The sequence below is a fragment of the Terrapene carolina genome, unplaced genomic scaffold (assembly GCF_002925995.2).
Source record: "Terrapene carolina triunguis isolate 2854851 unplaced genomic scaffold, T_m_triunguis-2.0 Scaffold32857, whole genome shotgun sequence".
Lineage (NCBI taxonomy): Eukaryota > Metazoa > Chordata > Testudines > Emydidae > Terrapene > Terrapene triunguis.
In genome coordinates this window covers 1-10,438 of record NW_020697208.1, presented here as the reverse complement: position 1 = coordinate 10,438, position 10,438 = coordinate 1, and the positions used below count along the sequence as shown (strand labels likewise).

The 10,438-nt window shown below is 53.4% G+C and overlaps 2 protein-coding genes across 2 annotated transcripts; one reads left to right on the top strand and one right to left on the bottom strand.

Annotated features, from left to right (window-relative positions):
* Positions 1-6: 6 nt before the first annotated feature.
* Positions 7-8,030, top strand: ILF2 (interleukin enhancer binding factor 2). Its single transcript, XM_026663174.1, has 14 exons — positions 7-47; positions 695-737; positions 2,198-2,302; positions 2,716-2,793; positions 3,051-3,153; positions 3,236-3,301; positions 3,595-3,711; positions 3,985-4,063; positions 4,536-4,623; positions 4,885-4,946; positions 5,729-5,843; positions 6,558-6,648; positions 7,163-7,332; positions 7,868-8,030. Exons 3-13 carry the CDS (start codon positions 2,204-2,206, stop codon positions 7,321-7,323), a joined length of 1,059 nt encoding a protein of 352 aa, XP_026518959.1. The 5' UTR covers positions 7-47; positions 695-737; positions 2,198-2,203; the 3' UTR covers positions 7,324-7,332; positions 7,868-8,030.
* Positions 8,031-9,018: 988 nt separating this feature from the next.
* Positions 9,019-10,422, bottom strand: SNAPIN (SNAP associated protein; the record flags this gene model as incomplete). The annotated part of the gene is made up of 3 exons (XM_026663175.2): positions 9,019-9,282; positions 10,043-10,161; positions 10,347-10,422. Coding segments are annotated over 3 exons (300 nt in total), but the record flags the coding sequence as incomplete, so codon positions are not given.
* Positions 10,423-10,438: the final 16 nt, after the last annotated feature.

Genomic DNA, 10,438 nt, shown 5'->3' with positions numbered 1-10,438 from the left:
CGTGGCCGTGGCGGGCGTTTTGGCTCCAGGGGCGGCCCTGGCAGCGGGTAAGTGCTGCTCTCTGAGCGAACCAGCCCCGGGGCGGGCTGCAGCTGTGAGCATCGCCATCCAGAAATCCGCTGTCCCCCTCCTGCGGGGAGGTGCGGCACATCCTAGCCATTGGGCCTGCTGGCTCGTCATGCTGTAGAGGCAAAATACCGCTGAAATGCAGCCACTTCTGGATTGGGGGCCGGCCGCCAACTTGTTGCAAACTAGTAGGAGGTAGAGGGAAAGTGGAGCCTTGTCCATATGCTATGAAGCAAAACCCCATAATCTTCCTAACGCTAGGATCTAGCGTGTGGCTGAGATCTCTAACTACATACTGCACAGGCAAGAGCCGTCCTAAAGGTTATTAAGAGCTTTGCTTAGGTGGGACCCATTCTAAACTGGTAAACGCTTGATTGACAACCAATGCATTAAACTTCCTGTCGCCCAGGTAAAAAGGAATTTCAGCTTGTCCAACAGGGTGAGAGGTCCTCCCATGAGAGGCTGGGAAGAAGGGTTTGCTTTTCTCTAGAACACCCTCCCAACCAGGGTGTAGGATTTGATGGACTAGTGGTTCAGTCTGGTGTACCGTGTCTGCCCCGTTATCACCCAGCAGTGAGTGGTTAACGTCATCATAAGAACTCACCTTTGGCTTTGTTTTCTTTTTTAGGTTCAGGCCCTTTGTGCCACACATCCCCTTTGACTTCTATGTGGTGAGTAACCTGGCTTGGTTTAGCCAGTCCATGGCATTGGCTGTGTAAACCAGGTGCAGGAATGTTGTATTGCAATTATATTCTTGGTTTAAAAATAAACTTGGTTTAAGGCGTGTCTTCACAGCACAGTTAGCACGCTTGAGTTAACTGCACTTGGGCTAGTCTACCTTAATAGCTCCAGTGAGACTCAGAGCAGCCACACTTCAAACCATTCAGTTACCCAGAGTGATTGGATTAGCTGCTGCTGATTGTTTAGAATTTGAGCTGTGGCATCCCCACTGCACTTAGTCATTCATGGGCTAGCTGGGAGCTCAAACCACCACATAATTTGAGCTGGACACTCCTGTGTGTGGACAAGAATCAAGTTGGGGTAACTTGAGCGAACTGCTGTGAAGACACCCCCATAAAGCTCCCAGTACAAACTATGCAGGCTGTGGCATCTAATAGTTTAACTGCTGGTAGTCTAATATGAGACAGGGAGTTTGCAGAAAGCCAGACCTGCTATTTTATTTTTTGGCTAATTTGAAGTAATCAAAGGGACCACAAGTGGCAAGCATGTCTGTCAGAGTGTGGCAAATGGCAGTGGAGACACAAAGTGAAGGGTAAACAGACTGGGGAGGGCTGGTTCTTATCATGACATATGGCCCACCCTTTAAGATCCAAACCGAGGAGAAAATCTCTTTTCCCAACTCTGCTGCCTATAGTCCAAACAAAGCATGAGTTACCTTGGCCAAGTTCCCAGAAGAAATCAGCGTATCCTCCAGACTCCTTCCTAGTCTTGGCCCTTCTCAGGATTAACAGGACTGGCTTGATCTGCCTCCTTTTATTGGGGAGGTTTCCCCTTCCTTACAGCTGTTTCCATCCTCTCTTGAGTGCCTCTGCAGTAAAGATACACAGGGGTGGTCCTTGCCAAGGAGAAGGGATTAATGGTTTCCTTGCCTTCAAAGGTGGGGCTGTACACCCTGTCAAAACAGTGATAAGGTTTGGATATATGCAAACAGGGACTCCTTGTTCCGAGCTCAGGTACAGCGGCTGATGGCTTTCCTTTTTTTGCCTCCTTTTACTAATAAGGCTTTTCAGGATGGATCCTTCAGAATTTTAATCCAGCTTCTCGCAACTGTCTTTTCATAGCTCCTGGTTCCCAATCAGCTCTATGTAGAACACATGCTTTGTGGTGTTAATGCACCAGTTCTAGTGATTCTCTGTTGTTTGAGCCCCAGGGAAGATATGTAGGCAGGACTGAAGGTTTCCGTGCTCCACTCAAAACCAACTAAAAACGAAATGCCCGACTGCTACAGTGGAACAGCCATTAGCAGAAGGAAACACTTGGAAGTGACTAACGGCTGTAAACAGTGGAGTTAAATGGAATAATCACATTTTCTTGCTGGTAAACGAGCCACTTTGAAGACCTTGTCTCCCCGGCACGACACCAGTCTGATGTGCGTCTATTCTCGTTTCAGTGCGAAATGGCCTTCCCTCGTGTGAAACCTGCTCCAGATGAGACGGCATTCAGTGAAGCCTTGCTGAAGAGAAACCAGGATCTGGCTCCCAGTTCTGCTGAACAGGTTAATAAAGCATGCGTGCTGGGTGCTTGCCATTGGAAACATGTCAAAAGGAGTTCAAGGTGTTGCCAGGTTGCTTTCAGTAGAGCGTTGACTTTGTTACGGTTGTAAGGGGTACAAGAAATTATCTTCGTAGAAAGGGAGGGCTAGCTCCCTGGCCTGTTTCCTCAAACCCCAACGTGGGAGATGCACGTCCTGGGGTGGGTATTGTAGCCTGCAGTAGGATGCTGATGAGGGAAAATGCAACATTATTTTTAAAGTGGCTTCTAAACACACTTGAACTAACCTGTCTGTTGCATCCCTTGTACTGGGATTGTCTAAGTCGTATCCTTCCAAAGCTTGTGTATTTAGCTTGGTGTCTCAAGACTCCAGTCAGTCTGTTGCTGCTACAACCACTTTCTCTGATTCCTTTTTAGGCTTCCATTCTTTCTCTGGTGACTAAAATAAACAATGTGATCGACAACCTGATCGTAGCACCAGGAACTTTTGAAGTGGTGAGTCAGATGAGTTTGTTTGGAGAATCTATCCAGCAAGATGTGCTGGCAGATCAAGGAGACTCATGTTCTGATTGAGTTGCTCTTTATTCTCCTGCCTCGGTACAAGATCAGAATATTAGAGGCATAACTGGTATTAAACTGGCTTTCTTTGGTCTGATTAAAGAGTCCATCTCCCCTCTGGAGGGTGGGGTGCATAAGGGGACCACACAAGTAGAGTTGTTGGCATTAACTCTTGGTTTGCTCCCATAAATCAGCAAATCGAAGAAGTCCGCCAGGTGGGGTCCTACAAGAAGGGCACCATGACAACGGGGCACAACGTGGCCGATCTGGTAGTGATCCTGAAAATCTTGCCCACATGTAAGTATTGGCTTCTCCTGTGTGGCTGACTGGGGGCGGTGGCCAGAATGAATGTAATTCTGTATTCCGTTTCTCTCTCTAGTGGAAGCTGTTGCTGCCTTGGGAAACAAAGTGGTGGAAAGCCTGAGAGCACAGGATCCCACTGAAGGTCAGTAACTTCACTTGCATCGTGACATGAAGGGGATGCAGATGAGCAGAATAAGCAATGACACTGATGTTCCCTGATAAATAGGGAGACGCACCCCATAGACTCCCTGTGGCGGGGGCTCCTTCATGCACAAACCAGTGCAAAGCTGAGAGAGCTAACGGAAAACCAGCGTAATGTCAAGGCTGAGAAGCCTCCTTGCTTCTATTTGCCTTTGGTGTCTTGGGCTCAGCCGTGTGGGATCTGTGGGGTCTCACGACCCCCTCTGAGTATCTGTCTTGTTCTTTCTCCCTCAGTCCTGACCATGTTAACCAACGAGACTGGCTTTGAGATTAGCTCTGCTGATGCCACGGTGAAGATCCTCATTACCACCGTGCCCCCCAACCTTCGCAAGCTGGACCCAGAGCTCCACTGTAAGGAAACCTCTCAGAACTTATTTGGCTGCTTAGTTAGCGTGTGGGGATGGGGAGCTTCTATTTGTCCACTGCAGAGCAGCCCTGTTTACCCACAGACCTGCTGGAGGGGCTTGGGGGGCGGGGGGAGATACAGCTTGCTTGCTGATTCTGTACCCCACAGCTGTGACAATCCAGAGCATGTTTACAGGCGCATGGGGAACAGCTTGCTTTACTGCGGGCTGACTCTCCTCAAATGTTCCGAATCAAACCTGCCTACCTCTCCTCTTCCAGTGGATATCAAAGTGCTGCAGAGCGCCCTGGCTGCCATCCGACACGCTCGCTGGTTTGAAGAGAACGCTTCTCAGTCCACGTAAGTTTCTCTGCAGCTGGAAGGCCTTACTGACCTAGCCTTCCCTGTATGCAGTGAACAGGCTGTTTCCCCTCTGGGGAAGGGGCTTTCATCACCAGTCCCATACTCCTCTAGCCAGACAGAGACATAACACCAGAGCTCAAGCCCAGCTCTAATACTGCAGGCACATGGCAATCTGGCTTCGCTTGGATCCATGCAGGCCACCACCCCACACATGCACGCACATGGGAGTTTGCCTCCCCTGCTCCTGCATGGCCAACCCTTTCTGATGAAGTGTTGGCTAGCAGAGTAACTGGTAGAGGAAAATCTTTGGGTTCTTCCAGAGCTGATGCTGGGCAGAGGTGCAGCACCTGAGCCCAGGCTCCCAAAGCAGCCCCGTCCCTAATACTCTAGACTGGCCTTGGCAGCCAGCGAGAGGTCCGAGCCCTGTGAAACCCTCTGAGCATTGTCCTTGTAAAACGTCGTCTTTCAGGGTGAAAGTCTTAATCCGATTGCTGAAGGACTTGAGAATCCGATTCCCTGGCTTCGAGCCCCTCACTCCGTGGATCCTCGACCTTCTGGTATGTGAGTGGAAGGGGGCTTTGATCTAAAAGGGCACAGTCTCCATATAGACTCTTTCACTCTGATCTGCTGTGCTACTGTGGCTTCCCTGGCCAATGTTCGGAGGGATCTGGTGGGTCTGCAGCCCCTGACCCTGAATCCCACAGCAACTCAAGCAGTCAAGTCCCACAGATTGTCGCTTCCTGCAGAAACAGGAGCTTTAAAACTGATCTTTCATAAACACTCCCTTGTGTCTAACAACTTCCTCCCCTTACCTTCAGGGGCACTATGCTGTGATGAACAACCCTACCAGGCAGCCCTTGGCTCTCAACGTAGCGTACAGGTACGTGTGCTGCAGATAAAGCGAATGTCAGTTTGGGAATCTTGCCTCTGCTGCTGGTGCCGTGGGCTCTGGTTTCTCAAGACTGTTTCCTGCTGCGTGAACTCCCTTGTCGCTTCTTCAGAACCTCCTGAAACGAGCAGGTTGCTGCTGCGTGTATCTAATTACGGCATTGGCCAGTACCATTAACGCAGGACTTCTTACCTTGAGAGCTCAGGTCTAAATCCTTTCAACTGTGGTGACAAAGCAAACTCACGGCCTATTGAGAACACCGTGAGATGCTGCCACACACACTTACGCCATGTTAGGAGTGTGCTACCTTGGACCACTTTCCTTAGCGCCTAGTGCTAAACATATCCTATGCCGCGCTGGCGACTCACCCCATGGCTCAGCGAGACAATTGTGCTGGGGATTAGTGTCTAACACAGGGGTCGGCAACCTTTCAGAAGTGGTGTGCCGAGTCTTCATTTATTCACTCTCATTTAAGGTTTCGTGGGCTAGTAATACATTTTAACCTTTTTAGAAGGTCACTTTCTATAAGTCTATAATATATAACTAAACTATTGTTGTATGTAAAGTAAATAAGGTTTTTAAAATGTTTAAGAAGCTTCATTTAAAGTTAAATTAAAATGCAGAGCCCCCCGGACTGGTGGCCAAGACCCGGGCAATGTGAGTGCCACTGAAAATCAGCTCGCGTGCCGCCTTCGGCACACGTGCCATAGGTTGCCTACCCCTGGTCTAACATGGAGAATTGTCTGTGTTGCTAATACCTGACTGCCCCACAGGCGCTGCCTTCAGATCCTGGCGGCTGGGCTGTTCCTCCCGGGATCTGTTGGGATCACCGATCCCTGCGAGAGTGGCAACTTCAGAGTCCATACAGTCATGACCCTGGAACAACAGGTGAACTAACCTTTGTGCATGCAGCCTCCCTGAGGCTGGGGTGGTGGGAGTACTCTGGCCCCATGGCATTCTGTAAAGGGGCAAAACTCTAAGAGACCTGGAAGTGCAACTTGCTGTATGAAAATGAGCTAGTGCACTAGTGGGTTTTCTGGCTGCGTTTATCCCCAGGGGTTTCCAGCCTGGGGCTCAACCCTTCCTGTCACTGGGGTTAGAGCAGGAGGGAGTCCTGACCCTGGGTACAGCGTGAAAGAGGGTTTAGGACCCCGGAGGCAATATGCTGGGAAGCTGCCACTTCAGCCAGTCTTGGTGGTGGGATGCAGTTCGTAGGCAGGCGCATGCCTCACTGGGTAAAAGCAAAGACCTGCAGCCCAAGTCTTAATTAAAATTAAACTGTAAACGAGGGAAGAGCAGACCAAAGTCGTCATATCACCCCTGTCCTGGGGAGAGGAGAGCCAAGCCGTAGCCTTGTGCACACAAACAGCGCTGGGTTACCCCAGCTGAGCTGCTGTAGCACGGTCCCTCTGCATGGGGCAGTCAGATCAGGCTCCTATGGCTAAAACGAGGCCATGCTGCGAGCGTGTGATGGGCTGAGCCAAACACTCGAATGCCTGGACGATGGATCTGATATAACGCCAGTAAGAGCTAGTCAGAAAGGCTTTACCCTCAGTGCGGGGGGACTCCTGCGCGTGCATTCATTCTCTACTCCCGTCATAGGACATGGTGTGTTACACGGCACAGACGCTCGTCCGAATTCTCTCACACGGCGGTTACAGGAAGATCCTTGGACAAGAGGGGGATGCCAGCTGTAAGTAGGAGCTCCATGGCTCGTGACTGCTGGTCAGCATGGCCAGGAAGTGCTGGGGCTTTATTTGGAGACACCTCAGGGAGGATGTGGAAGGTTGAAGACTTAAGGAAACCTGGGGCGGGGGGGGCCTTACCTGAGCATATGGCAGAAGAGACCAATCCCCTATGGCTTGACTTGGTCAGACTGAGCAAATCAAGCATGCAGGCACACCCAGCCCGTGACCTGACAAGGATACGTCTGGTCCCTGCATGGTGGGGGCTGTTGCTAGAACTTGGGAGCAGCCTCTTGCCTTGAACCCTGACAACTTGCCCTTGAGAAAAGTGGGCAAATGTAGGGCTTGCTGTCACTAGGGTCTGCTGTCCGCTTCCCGTAACAGCCACAGCGGGAGGAGAAATGGCAGGGGGCTCTGGGTTACTTCAGCTGGTCTCCTCCCCACCTGGCACCGCCCTGGGGTTAGGGTGCTGGCAGGCCCCTGCACTGCAGGCTGACCTGACTTCTTCTCTTTGCTTTGCAGACCTGGCCTCTGAAATGTCCACTTGGGACGGGGTGATAGTCACCCCTTCAGAGAAGGCTTATGAGAAGCCTCCAGAGAAGAAGGAAGGGGAGGAGGAAGAGGAGAATCAAGAAGAAACAGCTGCGGGAGAGGAGGAGGAGAGCATGGAGACTCAGGAGTGACCTGCCCAGGTAAAGACAGCCAGGTGGTGTCAGTCTGAGGCTGCCCATACAGATGTATTCGGGGGGGCACGTCTACCTGGAACTCAAGGGTCTCAGCCTGGTTCCGGTGTCTGGGGCTGTCCCATTCCCATCCTACTTCTAAAAGCAACCTCCTACCTGTAATGCCCGAGACCGTAAGTGGAAACTAACAGTCCAACTTGCTGCTGCTTGCACAAATCTGAGCTAGCTCAGGTGGCTTCTTAGCTGCAGCGTCTGAGTCGAACAGTGTAGGGAAGTCCCTAAGCTTAAACTGGCTGTGATGCAGGACTAGGGGGAACCTCTCTGCTTGGCTAGTGAGCCCCAGTGAATGTGCTCAGGCCAGCTCCCTGGGAAATAAGTGAGAGATGGGGCTGTACCTCACTGGAGACAGCCAGCTGCTGCTCTTTCACTAGTGAGATCTTGCTCTAAGCTCAGGACTCCCTCCTGCACCTGAGCACTCTGAAAAGGCTGGTACAAGTTCCTGCCTCACCTGCATTTTGATGTGGTGTTTGCTTGGCTCTTGCAGTTTTGACCCCTACCTGTAAAGCATCCTGCTGGCCGAAGCACATGAAGAATCTCATCTAGGCCTGAGCCTGTCCTCAACCATCTGTCCCGCCGAACGACGTGAAGAGTCCTTTGTATTTTGTCTTGGTTTTTATAGGTTATATTAAAATGGTTCCCCCTTTTAAGTGCCTCTCCTCTCTGACTTGTGTGTGGGCAAACAACCGTCTCCCCTCCCCAGGCGGAGGCTTGGGGGAGGGGGAGGCATTCCAGATCTCGGAGGAGCCGAAACTGGTCTATCCATCCACTCTAGAGCTGCACTTCACCACTGCGGGCTTTGGGAAAGCAGCCTGCTCATCTAGTGCTGGATCTCCAGGGCTGCAGCTGCGACCAGCATGAAGGGACACTAAGGGACAGTCTAAGGTGCCACAAGTACTCCTGTTCTTTTTACTAAGGCATGTGACAGTCCTGAACCACTCTGTACTGGGCAAGGCTTTCGCTTTCCTCTAGAGCTGGGGCGGCCAAACCCTGGCTCATGAGCCACCTGCAGTGCTTCTCCCGTTGAAATGTCGCTTGTGGAGCCCCCCACGCCTTCCCCCTACCAGACTTAGGGGGGAGCTCCGGCCCTCTGCCTTGCAGCAGGGGTGGCAGGCGGGCTCAAACTTCTCATGATTGTTGTGGGCAGTTTGGAGGGTCAGAGAATGCTGCGTCTGTCAAAGCAGTGCCTTCCCCCGGGCGGGAGAGAACAGGCTGTCCAGTGGGTCCATGGCCACCCAGCTCTAGCAGGAGTACCCCCCCCACATCACTCACCAGTCATAAGCAACAGGCAGTTTATTATTGTACCACCTCCAAGAGTAGCAATATATTGTACATGGACCCCTCCCCTCGATGTTGGGGGGAGCCATACGTTAGGACAAGCCCCCTGTATGGACCGTGGGGGCAGCTGGTCAGAGCCACAGCCCCCATCCAGCGAAGGAGACACTCGCAGGTGCTGCCTACCTCCCCCTACCCCACTGGATGACAAGGAAGCATCAATGCCAGCAAAGGGCCACCCCCCCAGCTTGCTGAGGTCTCCCTGAAAGCAGCATGGAAGGTGGGAGCAGCTCTCCCCCTCCATTTGACACCCAGCTGGGCAGCTCCCCCGTGCACCCCCCCCCCGCCCCCCCCCCCCCCCCCCCCCCAACAGCAACTTCAGCCCATACATTCAGCTCTGCAGGTAAGATGGTAGCTGAGTTCCTGCAGGGCTGGGTGCTCTCGGCTCCCCCTCCCCACCTGAACTCCTAGTACCAGCTCTAGAATCCATTGGGCATCTGTCCAGCCAGGCTGTCCCCAGCGTCACTTGCTGGGAGAGCCCTGGGGGTAGCCGCCTGATGCCTCCAGGATGGCCTTCCTGCGGGCAGTCTCCTTGGCCACGTTGTGATTGAGTCTCCTCAGCCGTTCCTGCAGGGGAGGGAATGCTCGTGTAGCAGCGTGCGGCTGATCAGTCCCCTAAGCCCAGGAAACGCTGCCTCTCTTCCCATGTAGCCCTGGCCAGACCCACAGCTGCATGAGAGAGTGAAGTCTCCTCGTCCCTTTGCAATGGATTCCTTCCCCTACGCAGCCTCTGGATGGCATCGCCCCCTAGCCGTCCTAGCACACATGGGCTAGTGCCCCAGGCTGACAACCAGGAGCCCGGGGTTCTCTCCAGAACTTGGAGCTGCTCAGTTCCATCTTTAAATAGCTACCTCAGGGGGAGTGCAAGTACCAGTCAGTTTCCAAAAGGCAGTACCCAGGGGCTATAAGATTGCGGCTCTGGGGCAGGGCTTGGCACAAGGGGGCACTTTCCCCACACAATAATCTGCAGAGAGGGGAGCAGTGGGGCTGTTCAGGCAGGAGGAAGCAAGTGATGTCTGCGGATACCATCCTGAGCCAGGCCCACAGCCGAGCGCGTGTCAGGGCAGAGATGGCAGAGCCGGGAGAAGTCAATGCAATCTCTCAGCCCCTCCATACCAGCCTGGGGAAGGGGTGTCTGAAGCAGACTCCAGGCCGACCGTCCAGCATCCCCAGGGGCAGCTGGATCGGTTCAGCGTCCCTCAGAAGCTTGGGGGTTTGTTCTCAGACTCCCTCCCACCTGCAGAGCCCAGCGGGGTCCCCTGCTGCACCTGGGGGGGGGGCGAGGTGCCCAGCGGGGTCCCCCTGCTGCACCTGGCGAGGTGCCCACCTGTGCATTCTGCAGGATATTGTTGACCAGCACAACTCGGCGCCGGGCGTTCAGCAGCTTCTTCACGTATGGGTCCAAGTCGAGCGCAACCTTCTGGTCTTCATTGATCCTGCACAGCTCTGAGGGAAGGGACACCGTAGTGCCAGGCGGGAGCAGGCTGGCATCCCCCCATCCCCAAACCCCACCTGAATCACCCCGCCCCGGGGGATCACCCCCTTCAGGCCGCTCAGCCAGCGCCGCACCCAGCGGGACGCGCCCCTTGCCCAGCCAGCCCTGCTGGGCCGGATGCTGCCCTGCGGCTCACCTGTGGCCAGGTTATCGATGTGCTCCCGAAGCTCCACCTGGCTCTCCCTGGGGAAGCACAAAGGCAATCGGTCAGCGCTGCTCCCCAGAGGG

What these genes read in the sequence shown, in the direction of transcription:
- ILF2 (XM_026663174.1), top strand. Translation starts at nt 2,204, where the DNA reads ATGGCCTTCCCTCGTGTGAAACCTGCTCCAGATGAGACGGCATTCAGT. An exon ending in CGTGGATCCTCGACCTTCTG is followed by an intron (nt 4,624 to 4,884) that starts GTATGTGAGTGG and finishes CCTTACCTTCAG; the next exon opens with GGGCACTATGCTGTGATGAA. An exon ending in TCATGACCCTGGAACAACAG is followed by an intron (nt 5,844 to 6,557) that starts GTGAACTAACCT and finishes CTCCCGTCATAG; the next exon opens with GACATGGTGTGTTACACGGC.